Here is a 23,068-nt window from a genome sequence, read left to right as displayed (position 1 = left end):
AAAAATATGATGTCACAGAAATCAACATGTATGACAGGATTATATTTATGTGTTTGCGTAAAAATATATCAGCAGGTGAGTGTATATATAAAACCATAATGACTTTAAAACTGTGGATTCACATGAGCAAAATATTCAGTAGCAAACATATTTGATAGACACAAATACATTAAATAAAAAAAAGAATTTCAACTCAATTATTCCTCCCATTGTGCAATGTGTTTTGTTACAAACAGATCTGAGAGCAGGTCTATACATCAAATATATTATTTTTTTGTCCTGCCTTTCATTTTGTTGTCACTTTAAATTGCTTAATACAACACAATAAACATTACTGTCATTTATATCTTTTTTCATACTTTTCTATAAAGAATTTGGTAATAATTTGCCTTATAATACTTTCTACAGGAAGGGTTTTCCTAATATCTCAAACTGATAACATTTTCCCCAGTATGAATTCAATTATATTTTGTGAAGCTTTGCAAATATGGAAATTCCTCATCATTCAATGCATTCTTAGAGGGTCTCTTCTGAATAATTTTTCTCATCTCAGGTGAAAGAGCCTGACACATTCTTTTTATTATGCAATGCATTCAATATATGATCTGTCTTGGTTGAATTTTATAACACACACTTAGACCTGATTTCTGTGATAAGGCTTCCTCATTTTCAAGAAACAGGGTTACTTTCATGTATGAATATTGCGATGCATACTCAGAACTGATTTCTGAGTGAAGCCTTTTCCACAGTCACTACATTTATAGGGTTTATCTCCAGTATGAATTGTCTGGTGTTTATTGAAATTTGACCTGTCTGTGAAAGCTTTCCCACATTCTGCACATATATATGGCTTCTCTCCTGTGTGAATTCGCTGATGTACTTTGAGGTGTGGTTTCTTTGAAAAGGATTTCTCACAGTCAGAACATTTATAAGGCTTCTCTGTAGTATGGATTCTCTGATGTGTAAGTAACTCTGACTTCTGGATGAAGGCCCTCCCACAATCAGCACAAACATAGGGCTTCTCTCCAGTATGAATAGTCTGGTGTTTATTGAAATTTGACCTATCTGTGAAGGCTTTCCCACATTCAGCACATATATAAGACTTCTCTCCAGTGTGAGATTTCTGGTGAGTATTCAGATTTGATCTGTTGGTAAAGGCCTTACCACAGTCAGTGCATATGTAGGGTTTCTCTCCTGTGTGAATTCGCTTATGCATCTGGAGTTGTGACTTAGAGGGGAAAGATTTCTGACAGTCACTGCATTCATAAGGCTTCTCTCCAGTGTGAATTCTTTGATGTGCAATCAAGTGTGCCTTTTGGATGAAGGCCTGCCCACATTCAGTACATATATAGGATCTCTCTCCTGAATGAATTCTCTGATGCATTCTGAGTGTTGATTTTTGGGTAAAGGCCTTCCCACACTCACTGCACTTATGGTGTCTCTCTCCAGTATGAATTTTCTGATGTACATTGAGGGCTGAGTTCAGGGAGAAGCCTTTCCCACATTCACTGCATTCATAAAGTTTTTCTCCAGTATGGGTTGTCTGATGCCTTAGGAGAGATGACACCTGGAAAAATGATTTTCCACATTCATGACATTTATAGGGTTTTTCTCTGGTATGAATTTTCTCATGCATAATTAATTCTGAATTCTGGATGAATGCCTTTCCACACTCAGAACATATATATAGCTTTTCATCTCTATGAACTCTCAAATAAATACTGAGTAGTGGCTTCTGTGCAAAAACATTTACACATTTCCTAAGTTCATGAGGTTTATCCATAGTATGAATTCTCTGAGGTGCAAAGAGTTGTGACCTCTGGGTGAAGATCTTCCCAAGTTCAGTACACATATTTGCTTTCTCCCCAACAGGAAATTTCAGATTCTGACTGACTGCTTGTTTGAAGCTGAAGACTTTTCCACACTGATTGTTGTCACAGAATTTTACTCCAGTATGTGTATTTTCATGGTTAGTATAAGAAGAGCTCTGGGTAAAAACTTGACTGTGTCCAATAATTTTATCAAAGTTATTTGTTGTACTGCTTTCACTATGAATATGTACACCTAAATTATGCTTTAAATTCTTTCCAAATGAGTTACGTTTATGGGGTCTTTTCTGTGAAGGAATACAATTTGGGCCTGGATGAATAAATTTTCCACTGTTTTTATATTCATAATCCCACTCTGTATTCAATATTTTCTTATTGATGAAAGCAGCATGACTCAGAGGTTTGTTCTGCTTTTCCTGGTAGCTTTTTATCTGTTCAGCATCTTGCCACAGTACTTCTAAAATGGAATACAATGAATCATCTTTTGCATCTTCACCTTCCATTTCACCATGAAATGAAACTTTTCCAGAAATTCTTTTTTGTAAGGTTTTAATCCCAAACTTTCCATCTAAAAAGAGAAAAAAAATAAAATGACACAAAGAATACATAACAGAAGATTAAGAGCTTAAGTTAATCCAAATTGGTCAGAAATCAGTAAATCTGATGATGATGATGATGATGACAATGATGACAATAACAGAAAATACATAAATAGCACTTATTATGTGCCAAGCTCTTACATGATTTGGTGGTACAGGCATTGTTCTACAAAATATATACATATGAACTCATTTAATCCTTTCAAAACCCCTATGAGGTATCTTGTCCACCACTGTAGATAAGGAAAGTGAAGTTCAGAATAATTACACATATATTCAGTATTGGAGATTGGAGTTCAACATAAGCAATCTAGCTCTATTTTGGTAGGGGATATCAAGTAAGGTGGACTGAAGATTAAACAGAGAAGGGTTTTAAGGGGAAACATCTATGGAGAACCTAGGCTTGAATGGGTAACTCAGAGTCTAAGTCTTCATCAGCTTTCCATTCTAAATCCTCACTAATCTCACTGCTTCTTGCTTATCAGCGTCAATATCAAATTAATGTGATAAAAATAGTTAACTTCGATAAGAGAGTAGATTCTACAAGTTCTCATCACAAAGAAAATCTTTTCAGTTTCGTATCTATATAATATGACGTTAACTAAACTTACTGTGGCAATCATTTCACAATATATGTATGTCAAGTTATTATGCTCTACACCTTAAATTTATACAATGCTGTATGTCAATTATATCTCAATAAAACTAAAAAAATAATTTATTCATGTCTATAGGAAAAATACTGTGGTCACAGCCATTTTGACCTATACAAACAATAAATGGATGTCTATACTTGAACTCTCCACCGAAGTGTAACTGTTTCCTTGGAAATAAAATTAAATATATTTAATAAGAAGTACAAAATGAGAGTGATGAAAAGCCATCTGTGGTAGAATGAAAGCTGACCACTAGAATCTGTTTCACCATTCTTTTGCATTAATGGATTAGTAGCCAGGAATATGGATGCCCAGTCATATAACATTTCTCAGCCTCCTTTGAAAATTGTTGTGACCATGTGACAATGTTCTCAACAGAATGAGAGAAAACACTGGGTGCCACCTTCAAACCAAAGCATTGAAACAGTAGGCATATTTTCTCTATACCTCCTACCTTCATGCTTACTAAAACCTGGATTTGACAGCAACATGGATTCAAACATGCAGATGCTACAAAAATTCAAGAGACGGTGGAGCTGAGTAATGGATTCATGAATAAGCAGAAGCAGCTAGGTTTTCCAATGGCCTGTGATATTAGAGACTTTATATGTAAGAAATAAAATTCTACATGTAAGTCATTATATCTAATGCTCTCTTTATTACTGTGAATTAGCTTTAACACAATTAATATACTATTCTTGCCAAGAGTGAATCACAGATTTTCAATTACCAATACAGTTCATGAGACATATTATATTCTCAATAATAACTGTAAAATGGAAGAACTGTACACTATCTCATCAGCAAGAGTTTTTAGATATTGAGAATGCTCTGAGTCATCAAATCCAGTTTTCCTGTTAGTCAGTTAGATACTGTATTCTGAATACGTCCAGTCCAAAAATCTCATCCTCTTATTCTTAAGTTGCATTGCATTCTCATATATTTGGCTTTAATTTATTTGGAAGTTACTAACCCCTGGATTTCTAGGCTAAATTTTAGAGGTGGTTTTACTTTTCACTTTATTAAACACTTAAATGTATATAAAATGTCTAAGTTGTGAATAAAACATAACTTCTAAACCATTGCTATATTGGACAACAGTTAGATCACCAGTACCAATATTCATCATAAAAATTTGCTTCTGCAGTAAAAAGCTTCCTGAGTCCTTTACTGATTCAGTGAACCGTACAGAAATGGAGAGTCATCTGCTTAGAAAGAGCTGTGTATGCAAGCTAGCATTCTCATTGCCACTCAAAAAATGGCTCACAAAAGTTCAGTTTATTCTCAAATAAAAGGACAGGTTAATATCCTCTTTCTCCACTCCTACTTGTATCTTCTTTTGTGCTGTTTAAAAATGTTTGTGTGCTTAATTAAATGGTTTTGCTGTTGTTGTTCCATTGTTAGGTTGTGCCTGACTCTTTCTAACTCCATGGACCATAGCACATCAGGCTTCTCTGCGTTCCACTATCTTTCCAGAGTTTGCTCAAATTCATGTCTGTTGAGGCAGTGATGCTGTCTAACCATCTCATCCTCTGCTGCCCAATTCTCCTTTTGCCTTCAATCTTTTCTAGCATCAGGCTCTTTGCATCAGGTGGCCAAAGTATTGGAGCTTCAGCTTCAGCAACATTCCTTCCAATGAATATTCAGGACTCATTTCCTTTAGGATTGACTGGTTGATCTCCTTGCAGTACAGGGGACTCTCAAGAGTCTTCTCCAGCATAATTTGAAAGCATTAATTCTTCAATGCTCAACCTTCTTTATGGTCCAACTCTCACATCCATACATAACTATTGGAAAAACCATAGCTTTAACTATATGGACCTTTTTCAGCAAAATAATGTCTCTCTGTTTTAATACTCTGCCTGGGTTTGTCATAGGTTTTCTTCTAAGGAGCAAGTGTCCTTTAGTTTTGTGGCTGCAGTCACCATCCACAGTGATTTTTGAGATCAAGAAAACAAAATCTGTCACTGTTTCTAATCTTTCCTCTTCTATTTGCCATGAAGTGGTGGGACCAGATGTCATGGTCTTAGTTTTTTTTAAATGCTGAGTTTCAAGTCAGCTTTTTCACTCTCCTCTTTCATGTTCATCAAGAGGCTCTTTAGTTCCTCTTCACCATCTTCCATTAGAGTGGTATCATCTGCATATCTAAGATTGTTGATATTTCTCCCAACAGTCTTGATTCCAACTTGTGATTCATCCAGTCTGGCATTTTGCATAATGTACTCTGCATATAAGTTAAATAAACAGGGTGACAATATACAGCCTTGTTATACTCCTTTCCTAATTTTGAACCAGTCCACTGTCCCATGTCTGGTTCTAACCACTGCTTCTTGACCTACACACAGGTTTCTCAGGAGACAAGTAAGGTGGTCTGGTATTCCCATCTCTTTAAGAATTTTCCAGTTTGTTGTGATCCACATAGTCAATGGCTTTAGTGTAGTCAATGAAGCAGATGTTTTCCTGGAATTCCCTTGCTTTCTCTATGATCCAACAAATGTTGGCAATTTGATCTCTGGTTCCTCTGCCTCTTTGAAACCCAGCTGGCACATCTGGAAGTCCTTGATTCATGTACTGTTGAAGCCTAGCTTGAAGGATTTTGAGCATAACCTTACTACCATGTGAAATGAGTGCAACTGTACAGTGGTTTGAACATTCTTTGGCATTGCCCTTTTTTGGGATTGGAATGAAAACACCTTTTCCAGTCCTGTGGCCAAAGCTGAATTTCCCAAGTTTGCTGACATATTGAGTGCAGCACTTTAAGAGCATCATGTTTTTGATAATTATAAGGTTGATATGAACATTCTGTACATTTATTTTAGTGGATGTATGTGCTCAGTTCAGTTCAGTCGCTCAGTCGTGTCCGACTCTTTGCAATCCCATGGACTGCAGTGCACCGGGCCTCCCTGTACATCACCAACTCCCGGAGCTTACTCAAACTCATGTCCATCGAGTCAGTGATGCCATCAAACCATCTCATCCTCTGCTGCTCCCTTCTCTTCCCATGTTCAATCTTTCCTAGCATCAGGGTCTTTTCCAATGAGTCAGTTCTTCACATCAAGTGGCCAAAGTATTGGAGTTTCAGCTTCAGCATCAGTCCTTCCAATGAATATTCAGGACTGATTAACTTTAGGAGTTACTGGTTTGATCTCCTTACAATACAAGCAACTTTCAAGAGTCTTCTCCAACACCAGAATTCAAAAAGATCAATTCTTTGGTGCCCAGTTTTCTTTATAGCCCAACACTCACATCCTTACACGACTACTGGAAAAACCATAGCGTTGACTAGATGGAGCTTTGTTGGCAAAGTAATGTCTCTGCTTTTGAATATGCTGTCTAGGTTGGGCACAGCTTTTCTTCCAAGGAGCAAATGTCTTTTAATTTTATGGCTGCATTCACTATCTGCAGTGATTTTGGAGCCCCCCAAAATAAAGTCTCTCACTGTTTCCATTGTTTCCCCATCTATTTGCCATGAAGTGATGGGACCTGATGCCATGATCTTAGTTTTTTGAACACTGAGTTTTAATCCAACTTTTTCACTCTCCTCTTTAACTTTCATCAAGAGGCTCTTTAGTTCTTCACTTTCTGCCATAAGGGTGGTGTCATCTGCATATCTGAGGTTATTGATCTTTCTCCCGGCAAGCTTGATTCCAGCTTGTGCTTCATCCAGCCTGGCATTTCACATGATGTACTCTGCATATAAGTTAAATAAGCAGGGTGACAATATACAACCTTGACGTACTCCTTTTCTGATTTGGAACCAGTCTGTTGTTCCATGTCTAGTTCTAACTGTTGCTTCCTGACCTGCATACAGATTTCTCAGGAGGCAGGTAAGGTGGTCTGGTATTCCTATCTCTTTAAGAATTTTCCACAGTTGTTGTGATCCACACAGTCAAAGGCTTTGGGATAGTCAATAAAGCAGCAGTAGATGTTTTTTCTGGAACTCTCTCGCTTTTTTGATGATCCAGTGAATGTTGGCAATTTGGTCTCTAGTTCCTCTGCCTTTTCTAAATCCAGCTTGAACATCTGGAAGTTCATGGTTCATGTACTGCTGAAGCCTAGCTTGAAGGATTTTGAGCATTACTTTGCTAGTGTGTGAGATGAGTGCAATTGTGCAGTACTTTGAACATTCTTTGGCACTGCCTTTCTTTGGGATTGGAATGAAGCTGACCTTTTCCAGTCCTGTGGCCACTGCTGAGTTTTCCAAATTTGTTGCCATATTGAGTGCAGTACTTTCACAGCATCATCTTTTAGGATTTGAAACTGCTGAGGCCTGAACGCTCTAGAGCCTGTGCACCACAACAATAGAAGCGACAGCTACAAGAAGCCTACGAGTAGCAACGAAGACCCCACACAGCCCAAAGTAAATAAATAAGGGCTTCAGCAGTTTCAGTGTGTGGGCTCAGTAGTTGCAAGTCGTGTGCTCTAGGGTGATTGAACCTGTGTCTCCTGCACTGGCAGTTATTTCTAAATCCACCTATTAATTTTCTTGTAGATTCCTTGGGGTTTTTCATGTAAGTAATCATGACTTTAAGGGCACTTTTACTTCTTCTTTTCCAATCTCATGCTTTTATTAAGTCAATGTACAAAAATAAATCACTAGCAATTTATACTAGCAATAAATAATCTGAAAAAAATTTAAAATGCTATTTATAATAGTATCAAAACATCAAATGCCTAGGGATAAATTTAATGAAGGATACATAAAACTTTTATATGAAAATTATAAAACATTGCTGAAGGAAATCAAAGATCTAAATATATGTAGAAAGTTGCTATATTCACAGATTAGAAGGCTCAATATTATTAAGACTTCAATTCTCTTAAAATTGATCTTATGCCAAACCAAATCCCAGCAATTTTTTTCCAAAAAATTAAAAACTGATTATAAAATTTATATGGAAATGTAAATGATCTAGAAGAGTCAAAGTAATTAAAAAAAAATCAACCTGGAGAACTTACTCTACCTGATTCAAGACTCATTATAAAAGCTATAGTAACAAAATATGGTGGTGGACAAGGAAGCCTGACATGCTGCAGTCCATGGCGTAGCAAAGAGTTGGATATGACTGAGTGACTGAACAACAACAAATAAAATAGGGGTCTGCTGAAAGGACAGTGCATTAACTATATTTTCTTATTTTCTGTATTCTTGATGCTCTAGCATCTGATGCCTAGCTGATCCTGGAGAGACTGCCTCTCCCAGACCTAGTTATTTCCTAGAGACAGCAAGTGACTTCCCTGTAAGTATACCTACCATTTGCAAACCAACAAATCCAGAGCCCATATCCACCAACTATCTCCTTTTTCAAGATCTCGCAGGTTGCCACTAGACCCCTGCCCTAATCACCTCAGGCTGGGTACCAAGCAACTAAGGATAGTTTCTACACTACACCCCAGAGTCCACTGAAATTACTCAAACTAACTAACTCTAAACCTTTCCAGCCTGCTTATTCTACCTCACCCATTCTTTCCTATGAAAATCATAATAAAGGCTGTTGCCCATGATTTTCCCCTACAACTTCTACCTCCTGATTGACCTTAGTGCTCCCTGGTGTAACTCTGCACACTGTGGTATGCCTTTTCCTTTTAGAAGCTGTTACAAACTGTTTTCAATGGCAGTTGTCTCCAGATATGTTGGCCTCACCATACCTGAATAATAATAAAACCTTCATTTTAAAATAGAAATGGCTCAGCAGTAAAGAATCTGCCTCCCAATGCAGGAGACACAAGCGACGTGAGTTCAGTCCCTGGGTCAAAAAGATTTCCTAGAGGAGGAAATGGCAACCCATTCCAGTATTCTTGCTTGGAAAACTCCATGGGCAGAGGAGCCTGGCAGGCTACAGTCCATGGGGTCACAAAGAGTCAGACACGGCTAAGCACAAGCATGAGTTGAGTTAAATTGAATAGATCAATTAAACAGAACAGAAAGTCCAGAAATAGGAACTTTTCACATATGTGAAACCAACTGATTTTAATAATTGTGCTTAGGAAATTCAGTGGGAAAAAACTCTCTTCAATAAATGGTTCTGGAACAATTGAATACTGTATTGAAAAAAATGAACATTAACCCTTACATTAAACACAAAAATGGATCATAGACCTAAACTTAAAAAGCTAAAATGATAAATTGTATAGAAGAAAATATGAGAATATCTTTGTGACCTTGCAATGTTGTTGTTCAGTCGCTCAGTTGTGTTAGACTCTGCGACCCCAGGGACTGCAGCACGCCAGGCTTCCCTGTCCTTTACCATCTCCTGGAGCTTGCTCAAATTCATGTCCATTGAGTGGGTGATGCCATCCAACCATCTTGCCCTCTGTCATCCCCTTGTCCTCCTGCCTTCAATCTTTCCCAGTATCAGGGTCTCTTCTAATGAGTCAGCTCTTCGCATCAGGTGGCCAAAGTATTGGAGCTTCAGCTTGAGCATCAGTCCTTCCAATGAATATATAGGATTGATTTCCTGTAGGATTGACTGGTTTGATCTTGCAGTCCAAGGGACTCTCAAGAGTCTTCTTCAACATTACAGTTCAAAAGCATCATGGGGGCGGGACGAGGAGGTCCCCTCCCTCCGTCCCCCTCCCTCACTCGCAGCCAGCCCCGGCTTGCTCCCTGCCCACTCCCGGAGTTGGGAGGCGGGCCGGACGATCCGTGCCATGGCCTCGGCTTCTTTCACACCTTAGTTGGGAGCGGCGCACCGCGCTCAGTTACTGGAGAGAGCTGCTGGCTGCGCTGCCGCCTCCAGCACGCACGCATCCGCATCCGGGGGCTTCAGGGCTCTTACCCCCGGCCTTGGGGAGGAGGGGGAGACCGGGACTCACCGTGGGGAGAAGGAGGAAGACAAGGAGGAGGGAGGAAGAAAACCCGAGAGGAGGAATGGGGCGGGGGGGGGCGGGGCGGGAGGCTTGCCACCTTCAGCACCCCTGCGAGCGCCCAAGGTGCACCCATCTTGACCAACTCAGCAAGAAGGTGGATTTTCCCTGTGTCTAAAAGAAAAAAAAAGTCCCCGTGTCTGTTGAGATGATTTACAGTTCAGCCCGGCTGAAGCTGACTGAATGAGGCTATGGGCTGTGCCTCCGCCAAGCATGTTGCCACTGTTCAACATGGAGAGGAAGCCCAGAAAGGGAAGAACTACCAGAATGGAGATGCGTTTGGCGAAGAGTATAGGGTCAAACCGGTGGAAGAAGTCAAATACACGAAAAATGGGGCAGAAGAGGAGCAGAAAATAGCAGCCAGGAACCAAGAAAACTTGGGAAAAAGTGCCAGTTCAACTGTAAGACTATAATAAAGAAATTTCAGGATTAGTTCATCAACCCAGAGCAAATATGCACATCTCTGAAAGCCAACAAGAATTCTTCAGAATGCTGGATGAAAAAATGGAAAAGCGTCGAGTTTACTGTTTGGAAGAAGATATCACATCGCACCAATCCCACCACTCAAACCAGTAGCTACTACTGTGTTAATAGGTTACACTCCAGTTGAAATCTTTGCAAAGGTCGGTTCTCTTCAGCGAACAGCACTATAGCAAAAGAAGATCATTCCATATCGTATGCCCCGTTAAATTACAGTGTTTCTTAATGAACTTGCAAAGGAATATTGCTAAAAACAAACAAAAACTGTTATCGAACTTTCTTTGTTGCTGCTATTTAAAACTTGCTGCAACTTTTCACTTCTCTCAGTGTCCAGGTCTGCAGCAAAATTCTGCAGTTTTACCTTAAAGATACTGTTGGTTTTATAGATGCTCTCCAACCTATTTTCCAAAAGATGGTAGTGGTGAACTCAGATATCCAACTTCTGTTCTAGACTGGTTCTGCTTCTAAGACAAGTGCCTCTTTCCCCCCTCCCTCCTTCCTGCCTCCCCCAGCAGTTTTTTTGTTTCTCACTGGCAGTGTTGGGCTTTGGAGATGGGATGGTTGCTATGGCAAGCCTAGTTTCTCTGCTAAGAAGTAGAGAAGCTACTATCAATTGAAAACATGTTGTGACATGACTCCTGGAAGTGACATAGGAGCGAGCAGCAGGTGGTTTCATTTTCTGGGTCTCTTAGTCAAAGATCAAGCTTGCAACATCAGTTTTGCTCAGATGCAGATGGAAGTGTGATCACAATCATTTTGAATCCCTCTTGACCACTTTTTTTTTTTTCTAAGAAAATAAACATTTTACTGTTTTAAAAAAAACCATCATGGCACTCAGCCTTCTTTATGGTCCAACTCTTAAATCCATACATAAAAAAACCATAGCTTTGAGTATATGGACCTTTGTTGGCAAAATAATATTTCTTTTTAATATGCTGTCTAGGTTCATCATAGCTTTCCTTCCAAGGAGCAAGGACCTTGCAGTAGGCAAAGATTTATTAAACAGATCACAAAAAATACTAAATCTTTTTTAAAGATGATAAATTAGACTCCATAAAAATTAAAATATTTTTCCTTTGATAGGCACCAGTAAGACTAAAACTGTAAGGTACAGATTGCAACAAAATATTGGCAGTATATATATCTGGCTTAGAAATTCTATCAAGCAAATATAAAAAACTCTTATACCTCAATAATAAGAAGACAAACAACAACCCTCCCCAAATGGGAAAGATATTTCAATAGACACTTCACAAAAAAATGTACAAATGATAATAAGCACATGAAGATACTTAACATTATTACTCATCAGAGAAATGCTGCTTACATTCATAAGATGCAATTACATATCCATTCTAATAGCAAAGTTTAAAGAGACTGATGATAAGTATAGGCAAGGATTTGGGGCAACAGAATTTCTAATGTATTGCTGTTGGGAATGTAAAGCCATTTTGGAAGACAGTTTGGCAATTATATGAAATTATAAGAAAGGTAAGCAAACACTGATTATAATATAAGAGCAATGCTAATCCTAGGCATTTACCCAAGAAAAATGTAAACATATGTTCACACAAAGACAAATCAGAATGTTTACTGCAACTTTAGTCATAATAAACAAATAATGACCACTTGTCATTAACAGGCATAGAGATAAAAAAATTATAATGGAACAGTATTCACTATTTAAAAGGAACTATTTAATAGTCATACCATGGAATAGTATCTACTATTTAAAAGAAACAAACTAGTGATATACTCAATAACATGAATGAATTGCAAAATCATTATGCTGAACAAATAAAGCCAGACCCAAAAAGGTACATATGGAATGATTCCATTTATATGCAACATTAATAAAGGCAAATCTAGTCTATAATGACAAAAAGTAACTCAGTGGTTGCTTGGGGCTGAAGTGGTGTTGAGTATTAACTACAAGGGGCATGAAGGTGCATTTTTGTGTGATGGGATGTATCACGACTGGGGTGGTGCTTATACCAGTGTGTACCTTTGTCAAAACTCACCAAACTGTACACTTAAAATGGATACCTATTATGGTATGTAAATTATATCTTAATAAATTTGATTTTAAAAGAGAAAATGCTAAGTGACAGGGATCATAAAGTGAGAAGACGGAAGACAGGCATGCAGATTAAGGGAGGTGAAGAGAAGTGAGGAATCTGAAAGCAATATCTACAAAGAGAAAAGGAGGTGGGGCTGGTTGTAGATGACAGTTTGTTGCTATCTTAGAGTGAGAAGATGAAAACAAGAGGGAGAAGAAGCTGAAAGGGAACCAGGTAGAACAGGAGTGAGGCAACCAACTGATCTTCAAAGAAGGCAAATCCATTAAAACCTGAATGTATACGATAAGGATCTAAGACCTTGGGAGTGGGATTTCAGTACTAAAGCATAAAAATGTAATGGAAGGATAAAACATCCAAGAAAGCCAGATCCATAGTGAGGAAGTCTGGCATTTGATCTAGAGTATAGGTACTGTAGCAATTCTGGAGGGAAGCTAAGCCAAGAAGACAGTTGATAGCAGTAAGGGAAATACAGGGAAGAGCAGTTTGGTACCTCAGAGGCCAAGGAGTTTCTAAAGTTTTGAACGTTCAAGAAGGGCAGCAATCACAGCACTTTAAAGGTATTGGTCTCAAGTATTTCCATGTCTCCCTTCTGCCAGGATCACACTCACCTGAGCAGCTGTGATGTAGGGCTTTTTCCTTCAATGCCCAAGGCTCCTCTCCTTGCTCCAACTTGAATATGACCTCTGGTTTGGGAACTTCATACCCTGTTAACAGGAAATGATAGAAAATGGGGTCCAGCTAATTGCTTTCCATGTGTTCTTTGGAAAAGTAACTGCATTTCATTGGAAAAAGAGTAATAAGCATGAACGTGCAAAGGGACTGAAGAATCTCAGGCAAATCAAGGATGACACTATCACACACTTCAGATGCCCCAGACACTTAGCAGCTGAGAATGGAAACCACCTCACTGAGTTTCTGTGTTAGTTCCCTAGGGCTTCTTTAAGAAAGTACCAAAAACTCCCTGGAGAAGGAAATGGCAACCCACTCCAGTATTCTTGCCTGGAAAAGTGCATGGGCAGAGGAGCCTGGCAGGCTGCAGTCCATGGGGTTACATGACTGAGCATGCAGGCATGAGGGTGGAGGTAGATGGGTTGGTAGCAATAACCTGGGTAGAGCTAAAAAAAAAAAAAAAGAGAGAGAGAGAGAAAGTACCAAAAACTAGGTGACTTTAAACAACAGAAATGTATTATCTGACATTTCTAGAGGCTAGAATTCTGAAATCAAGGTGTTAGCAGTGTCATGCTCACTCCAGCAGATATAGGGGAGAATCCTTCCTTGCACCTTCTAGCTTCTTCTGTCTGCCAAAAATCTCTGGTGTTCCTTGGCTTATATACATATTTTAATCCAGTCCCATGGCTATCTTCTACCTGTGTGTCTTCTTACTGTCTTTCCTCTATGTGTGCCTATTTCTGTGCCCAAATCTCCTTTTTTTTATACAAAAAAAAAAAAAAAAGGATACCACTCAGGTTAGGGCCCACCCCAATGACCTTATTTTAATTTGATCCCCTCTGTAAAGATACTATTTTCAAATAAAGGCACATTCTCAGGTACTGGGGGTTAAGATTTTGACACATATCTTTTTGAGGGGTCACTATTCAACCAATAAGAGCATGTCCCCTGACCCCCACAAATTCACATCTTTCCCATGTATAAAATACATTAACCCCATCCCAATATCCCTAAAAGTCTTAGTCATCCCAGCATCAACTCTTAGGTCTAAAATCTCATCTAAACATCAACCCAGAGTCTCAGATCTCAGCATCTAAATCATCTAAATCTTATGGGTAAGACTTGAGTATGAGTCATTCTGGAACACAATTCCTCTCCATGCATATCTATGAAAGCAGACGCATTACCTGTTTCTAAAATATTCCAAACACCATGGTGTCACAGGCATAGGATAGATATTCCCATTCCAAAAGGGAGAAATTAGAATTTAGAAAGGTATGGCAGGTCTCAAGCAAGTCTGTAACTGAGCAGGGCAAATTCCATTAGATTTTAAGTGAAAGTGAAAGTCACTCATCGTGTCTGACTCTGCAACCCTATGGACTATACAGTCCATGGAATTCTCCAGGCCAGAATACTGGAGTGGGTAGCCTTTCCCTTCTCCAAGGGATCTTCCCAACCCAAGGATCGAACCCAGGTCTCCTGCATTGCAGGTGGATTCTTTACCAGCTGAGCCACAGCTTGACAATAATCCTCATTGGTTCAATGCTCTGTCCTCCAAGCCCATCAGGATGGTAGCCCATCCCCTCAGCCCTGAGCCAGGAGTGGCACCACTTACTATCACTCCTAGTGGCCCATTAGCAAAAATTTTGTTTCCTGTACTGGCAATCTTATGCTCTGCTGTTCCACATGCCTTAGTTCCAAAGGGAGGAATACTTCTACCAAGAGACACAACACTGATTCTATTGAACTGGAAGATCAGTCTGCCACCTGGACATCTTGGTCTTTTCATGTCTCTGAATCAACAGGCAAAGAAGGGAGTTACTGTGCTGGCTGGGGTGGTTGATCCTGACTACCAAGGGGAAACTGTGGCCTGCTATATCACAATGGAAATAAAGAAAAGTATGTCTGAGTGCTTGTTTCAGTCAAGTGAAGTGAAAGTTGCTCAATCATGTCTGACTCTTTGAGACCCCATAGGCTGGAGCCCACCAGGCTCTTTCGTCCATGAAATTCTTCAGGCAAGAATACTGGAGTGGGTAGCCATTCACTTCTCCAGGGGACCTTTCTGACCCAGGGATTGAATCCGGGTCTCCCACATTACAGGCAGATTCTTTATCATCTAAACCACCAAGGAAGCCCAGCAGTACATATACTAAAATTGGAATGATACAGACAAAATTAGCATGGCCCCTGAGCAAGGATGACACACAAATTCATGAAGTGTTCCATATTTTATGGAATCTTAAAAAAAAAGGATACAAATGAACTTATTTACAAAACAGAAGTAGAGTCATGGATGTAGAAAACAAACTTATGGTTACCAGATGGTAAGAGGGGAGGAGAGATAAATTGAGAGATTGGGATTGACATATATACACTACTACATATAAAATAGATAACTAATAAGGACTTACTGTATCACACACAGAACTCTACTCACTACTCTGTAATGGTCTATATGGGAAAAGAATCTTAAAAAAAAAAAAGAGTGGATATATGTATATGTATAACTGATTCACCTTGCTGTATACCTGGAACTAACATTGTAAATCAATTATACTCCAATAAAAATTTTTTAAAAAAGAAGAGTATGTCTAGAATACAGGCGATCCCATAAGGCACACTATCATGCCCTGTGATTGCTTCCCCGGTGGCTTGGGGTAAAGAATCTGTCTACAATGCAGGAGACACAGGAGACACGGGTTCAATCCCTGGGTCAGGAAGATCCCCCAGAGGAGGAAATGGCTACCCACTCCAGTATTCTTGTCTGAAAATTCTATGGACATAGTAGTATGGGGGACTACAATCCATGGGGTTCCAAAGAGTCAGACACAACTGAAGTGACTGAGCATGCCATGTGACTGAAGTCAATGTAAAACTACAATGATATAATTCAGGCCTGGACCCTTCAAGAATAAAGTTTTGGGTCATACCACTGGGCTTCCTCGGTGGCTCAGCTGGTAAAGAATCTGCCTACAATGCAGGAGACCTGGGTTTGATCCCTGGGTTGGGAAGATCCCCTGGAGAAAGGAAAGGCTACCCACTTCAGTATTGTGGCCTGGAGAATTCCATGGACTGTATAGTCCATGGGGTGGCCAAGAGTCAGACACGATTGAGCAACGTTTACTTTCATGTTTCTTTGTATTTATGGGCTTCCCTGATAGCTCAGTTGGTAAAGAATCCGCCTTCAATGCAGGAGACCGTGGTTCGATTCCTGGGTGGGGAAGATCCCCTGGAGAAGGGACAGGCTACCCACTCCAGGATTCTTGGGCTTCCCTTGTGGCTCAGCTGGTAAAGAATCTGCCTGCAATGTGGGAGACTTGGGTTCGATCCCTTGGTTGGGAAGATCCCTGGAGAAAGGAAGGGCTACCCACTCCAATATTCTTGCCTAGAGAATTCCATGTACAGAGGAGCCCAGTGGGCTACAGCCCATTGGGTCACAGTCACATAGAGTCAGACACGACTGAGTGACTAACACTTTCCACTTTCACTAGGAAAAAAAATCACAACTAGCTGAGTTGCCTGCTGAGGGCAAAGGGAACAAGGAATGGGTAATGGAAAAAGAAATTCTGCCTCAGGACTGTGACACAGAAATCTGCCTAGCTTGCCCTGTGAATTTCAGATTCAAAAGTTCAACATCAACTCACCTAAATTTTGAGCCTGCTGGCCTGCCCTTCAGACTTGCCAGTCCCCACAACTGGGTGAACTGGTTCCTTAAAATAAATCTCTCTCCCCTCTTTGTCTTTATGTACACACATGCATGCACAAGAGTGTGTATACTCTCTATACGTATATAGCTATATCCTATTGGTTCTGTTTCTCTGGAGAACCACAATACAGAGTTTGATATTAAGAGTGACTCTAGAGTAGTGGTCCCCAGCCCTTTTGGCACCAGGGACTGGTTTTGTGGAAGACAATTTTTCCATGGATGGGGGTGGGGGGATAGTTTCATGATGATTCAAGCACACTAGGATTTGTGCTCTTGGGAGAATCTAATCTGACAGGAGGTGGTGCTCAGGTGGTAATGCCAGCAATGAGGAGCAGCTGTAAATACAGATAAAGCTTCACTTGTTCGCTGCCTCTCACCTCTTTCTCTGTGGCCCAGTTCCTAACAGCAGGCCATGGACCAGGGGTTGGGGACTCTGCTCTAGTGGAATGGAATCTCAAGTATGAGTTTTCTGAATTGTTATGGGATTTCTGGAACTGATTCTTTATTCTGATTAAATTCAAAAGCACTAACGACTCTATTTCCAGTAGTAAGGAGAGCGGTGTTACACGACAAAAGAGATATGCAAAATATCAACACTGGATACTCCTAATTGAATGCTTGTAAGAGGTGAGGTTCTGGATGACCTTGTATTTGATACTTGGAAATTTTGTCAAACTTACTAGTAAGATTGTCTGGTTGCTCTTAATCGCACTGGACAAAGTGGGGAGAGAAGAGGATGAGCTCAGGGGTTTGATTTTCTAGATCAAGCATAACATGAATGACTTGAAAATTTCTCAGTCTGTCCTGAAAATATCTGTTAGCTTCTGGAACTGCAGAGCCGAGCTTACTGAAAACCAAACCCAGAGTCTCAAACTGTGAGTGGCTAAATTACAACACAAATTGAATTCCCAACCTTACAGGCTGTCTGCTGTTAAAGGAAGGCATTGATGAAGAAGGAACAGGATCCTGAAAAGTGGAATGGGAACATATGAGGACACTGCACCTCTAAATTTGGATGAGTCTTTGCCAGTAGAAGCAGCCCTTCCACCTTCAACTGAGAAGTTAAACCCCCATCTGCCTGAGAAGCCTGCAATGGCCTCCCCTGAGGGACTTGCCTTGTAAAACACTGCTGATTCCCCTCAGGACCTACGCCACCACCTGTCTTTACTTCTAGACCTATAACTAGACTTAAGTTCACCAAGCCCAAACTCAAGGAGATCAAACCAGTCAATCCTAAAAAAAAAAAAAAAATCAATCCTGAATATTCACTGGAAGGACTGATGCTGAAGCTCAAGCTCCTATACTTAGGCCACCTGATGCGAAAAGCTGACTCACTGGAAAAGACTCTGATGCTGGGAAATATTGAGGGAGGAGGAGAAGGAGGCAATGGAGGACGAGATGGTTGGATGGCATCACCAACTCAATGGACATGAGTATTTGAGCAGACTCCAGGAGACAGTGAAGGACAGGGAACCCTGGCATGCTGCAGTCCATGGGGTTGCAAAGAGTTGGACATGACTTAGTAACTAAACAACAACAAAGGCCCAAAAGGTAAGGTACAAAGTGCGACCCATGGGGAGATGTGAGATACTCCAAAATGACTGCATGATTTGTCCAATTTATAAGGACAGAAATCTGGGTGATATGTGTGGGATAATGGAAGGAACAAAGTTGGATCAGACTGAAATTTTTAATATGTGTACACTAAGCAGATTCTGAATTTCATCTTGCCACTTGAGGGGTTAGGAAGGGTATAGACAGTATATTTGGCTGGTTGGCTGGAACATGAACCAGATCGCAGCCCACATAAATGCAGCTGGAATTCCAGGACTGCTTTGGTGTACTACAGAGAAAGGCATCTGAAGGCTTAGAGAGATTGGAATGTTAAGAGTAGATTTATCATGAAATATCTGCTCACTCACACCAGGATGGTCCAGAGACACATCAGTCATGACAACTGTGACAAATAAATTTGTGAGGGGGCCCCTGATAATCTATGATTGTTCTTCACTGTAGGTCAGAAATTTCAGTGGGAACTGCTGCCACTGAACTGGAAAACCTAAATGTAGTGGGAGTAATTGGAACCTGGGGTGAAGTGAAGTGAAATGAAGTGACGTGAAAGTTGCTGTCATGTCCAACTCTTTGTGACCCCATGGACTATACAATCCATGGAATTCTCCAGGCCAGAATACTATAGTGGGTAGCCGTTCCTTTCTCCAGGGGATCTTCCCAACCCAGGGATTGAATACAGGTCTCTCCCATTACAAGCAGACTGTTTACCAGCTGAAAGGAAGGAAGTTCAAACCTGGTGTGGCAGTGGCCAAATGGAGGGAGGCACTGTATTGACAAATACAAGGTGGATGTGGTTAGCACAGGGTCAGAGTAGTAATCAGAACAGTCCAATTCACAAATAAGCATAGAAATTTCTATAATACTGCTTTAATTCATTCTACAACTCATTAGATTTCAAACATCTTTCAAAACAAACCTTTACCTTGTGTGTATACTAGGTCACTTCAGTCATGTCCAACCCTTTGCGACCTCATGGACTGTAGCCCACCAGGCTCTTGTCCATGGGATTCTCCAGGCAAGAATACTGGAGTGGGTTGCCATGCCCTCCTCCAGGGGATCTTCCCGACGCAGGGATCAAATCCCTGCATCTCTTACATCTCCTGCACTAGAAGGCAGGTTCTTTACCACTAGCACCACCTGGGAAGCCCATATCTTTATCTTGGTGTTTCATTATTTAAGAGATAACCTTCTTTGAAGCCAGCAGAGTTAGGACAGTCTAAGAAAAGCAGGACAGAAACAGTGTATGAACATTTAGCAAAAGACAGTTTTCAGATATTTAAGAAACTATGCTACACACCCATATATTTATGTGTTATATGTCTATACCTCTCTATCCTTCTAACACTATATGAGAATGGGGGGATAGCATTAAATATAACACCTGTTTCAGAGTGGTTCACCTGCTCACAGACATGCATGTAAACAAATTAAGAGCAAAAAAATAAAAGAATATTGACCCATTTTTTGATTGGGTCGTTTATTTTTCTGGAATTGAACTGCATAAGTTGCTTGTATATTTTTGAGATTAGTTGTTTGTCAGTTGCTTCATTTGCTATTAGTTTCTCCCATTCAGAAGGCTGTCTTTTCATCTTGCTTATATTTTCCTTTGTTGTGCAGAAGCTTTTAATTTTAATTAGATCCCATTTGTTTATTTTTGCTTTTATTTCCAGAATTCTGGGGGATGGATCATAGAGGATCCTGCTGTGATTTATGTTGGAGAGTGTTTTGCCTATGTTCTCCTCTAGGAGTTTTATAGTTTCTGGTCTTACATTTAGATCTTTAATCCATTTTGAGTTTATTTTTGTGTGTGGTGTTAGAAAGTGATCTAGTTTCATTCTTTTCTCCAAATAAGACATACGAATGGCTAACAAACACATGAAAAGATGCTCAACATCACTCATTATTAGAGAAATGCAAATCAAAACCACAATGAGGTACCACTTCACACCAGTCAGAATGGCTGCGATCCAAAAATCTGCAAGCAATAAATGCTGGAGAGGCTGTGGAGAAAAGGGAACCCTCCTACACTGTTGGTGGGAATGCAAACTAGTACAACCACTATGGAGAACAGTGTGGAGATTCCTTAAAAAATTGCAAATAGAACTGCCATATGACCCAGCAATCCCACTACTGGGCATACACACCAAGGAAACCAGAATTGAAAGAGACACATGTACCCCAATGTTCATCACAGCACTGTTTATAATAGCCAGGACATGGAAACAACCTAGATGTCCATCAGCAGATGAATGGATAAGAAAGCTGTGGTACATATAGACAATGGAGTATTACTCAGCCATTAAAAAGAATACATGTGAATCAGTTCTAATGAGATGGATGAAACTGGAGCCGATTATACAGAGTGAAGTAAGCCAGAAAGAAAAACACCAATACAGTATACTAACACATATATATGGAATTTAGAAAGATGGCAATGATGACCCTGTATGCAAGACAGCAAAACAGACACAGATGTGTAGAGCGGACTTTTGGACTTTGTGGGAGAGGGAGAGGGTGGGATGATTTGGGAGAATGGCATTGAAACATGTATACTATCATGTAAGAAACGAATTGCCAGTCTATGTCCGATGCAGGATACAGGATGCTTGGGGCTGGTGCACGGAGATGACCCAGAGAGATGTTATGGGGAGGGAGGTGGGAGGGGGGTTCATGGTTGGGAACGCATGCACACCCGTGGTGGATTCATGTCAATGTATGGCAAAACCAATACAGTATTGTAAAGTAAAATAAAGTAAACATAAAAATTAAAAAAAAAGAATATTGAGTATTTACTATGTACCAGACATTGCCCCGGGCACTTTAGACGAATTAATCCATTTAATCTTCAAACCAACTCTCCTCTTATTCCCCTTAGCAGACAAGGAAACAGCCTTGGAGAGGTAAAATTCCAAAGTCACACAGCTAGTAAGTGGCTTAGTTATTCACACAACAAGTGGCCAGGTAGAGATTTAAACTTCTTTCTCTTATGCTATCCTACTGCCAAATAGGAAAAAAAAAAAAGCATACATGTCTTTAATACATATTACATAGGGATGAACCAAACCTTCTGTGCTGTCAAAAAGAATCAGTCTGATTCACAGAGACCTGTGAGTTTGGCTAGTTGATCATGACTTCCATAGGAAACAAATAGGTGAGCAATTTACTAAAGTCTTACTTGATCTGTACAAGGAAAAGAGTTCTAGGTCAAGCAAAAAGAAGTCTAACTTGAAACATCCAAACACAGAATCCAAGCTCCTGAATCACCTCTCAGACTTGAGTCAATTTATACACTGAGAATGAACACTTCTGAATGAAGGGGAGGTTGGGTCCCTGGAGGAATGAACCCATGACACTGCCAAAAATTTACACCACTAATATTTCTCACAACTTTTTCTAAAAGGACCTACAGCCCTTTACCAGGGTACCTCTGCATTGGGGAAAAAGCAATGAGGCTTTCCAGATAATACCAGACAGGACACTGGCTCTGATCTGACACTAATTCCAAAAGATCCAAAACATTACTGTGGCTCACCAGACAGAGCTGGGGCTTATAAAAGTGAAGTGATCAATGGAGTTTTAGCTCAGGTCCATCACACACAGTGAGCTCAGTGGATCCCTAAACCCATCTCATGGTTATTTCTCTGGTATAGGAATGCATAATTAGAATACTCAGCAACTGGCAGTCTCCTCATATTAGTCTCCTGACCTATGGAGTGAGGCCTCTTATGGTGGAAAATGCCAAATGGAAGCCATTAGAACTGTCTCCATCTAGGAAAACAGTAAACCAAAAGCAGTATTGCTTTCCTGAGGGATTGCTGAGGTTAGTGTTACCATCAAGGACTTGATGGAGAAGGCAATGGCACCCCACTCCAGTACTCTTGCCTGGAGAATCCCAGGGATGGGGGAGCCTGGTGGGCTGCTGTCTATGGGGTCGCACAGAGGTGGACACAACTGAAGTGACTTAGCAGCAGCAGCAGCAGCAGCAGTAAGGACTTGAAAAGATGCAAGGATGGTGATTCCACTACATTCAACATGCCTATTTGGCCTGTGCAGAAGACAGATGGATCTTGGAGAAGGACAGCGGATTATCATGAACTTAACCAGGTAGTGTCTCCAACAGCAGCTGCTATACCAGATTCAGTTTTGTTGCTTGAGCAAATGAACACATCCTTTGATACTCGGCATGTATATATTTATCTGGCAAATGCCTTTCTTAAAAACAGTACTGTTAGTAAAGACAAGCAAAACCAGTTTTCTTTCCATTGGCAAGGCCAGCTATATACCTGCACTGTCCTGCCTCAGAGGTAAGCTCAACTCTCCAGTTCTATATCATAATTTAACCTGTAGGGATCTTGGGCAATTTTCCCTTCCACAAGACATCACATCACATGTCTGTGTGCTCAGTCACTTCAGTCATGTCCAACTCTTTGAGACCCCATGGACTATAGCCTGCCAAGTTCCTCTGTCCATGGGATTCTCCAGGTAAGAATACTGGAGTGGGTTGCCGTGACCTCCTCCAGGGGGTCTTCCCAACCCAGGGATTGAAACCATGTCTCTTATATCTCCTGCACTAGCAGGCAGGTTCTTCACCACCAGTGCCACCTAGGAA

At 40.4% G+C, this 23,068-nt stretch overlaps 1 protein-coding gene and 1 non-coding gene across 2 annotated transcripts in view; one reads left to right on the top strand and one right to left on the bottom strand.

Moving 5' to 3' along the window:
* Positions 1-688: 688 nt before the first annotated feature.
* Positions 689-23,068, bottom strand: part of ZNF81 (zinc finger protein 81) — a 35,785-nt gene continuing 13,405 nt past the window's right edge. The window contains exons 3-4 of the mRNA XM_068963206.1: positions 13,121-13,216; positions 689-2,397 (exon numbers count right to left, since the gene is read on the bottom strand). Coding sequence (XP_068819307.1) covers positions 689-2,397; positions 13,121-13,216 — 1,805 coding nt within the window. The remainder of the gene's footprint in view (positions 2,398-13,120; positions 13,217-23,068) is intronic.
* LOC138072138 (U6 spliceosomal RNA) lies at positions 15,310-15,413 on the top strand. The gene has a single exon (XR_011144284.1). It is a non-coding gene; the product is annotated as a U6 spliceosomal RNA (small nuclear RNA).

The sequence above is a fragment of the Capricornis sumatraensis genome, chromosome X, assembly GCF_032405125.1.
Source record: "Capricornis sumatraensis isolate serow.1 chromosome X, serow.2, whole genome shotgun sequence".
Classification (NCBI taxonomy): domain Eukaryota; kingdom Metazoa; phylum Chordata; class Mammalia; order Artiodactyla; family Bovidae; genus Capricornis; species Capricornis sumatraensis.
This window is presented reverse-complemented; position numbering and strand designations above follow the sequence as displayed.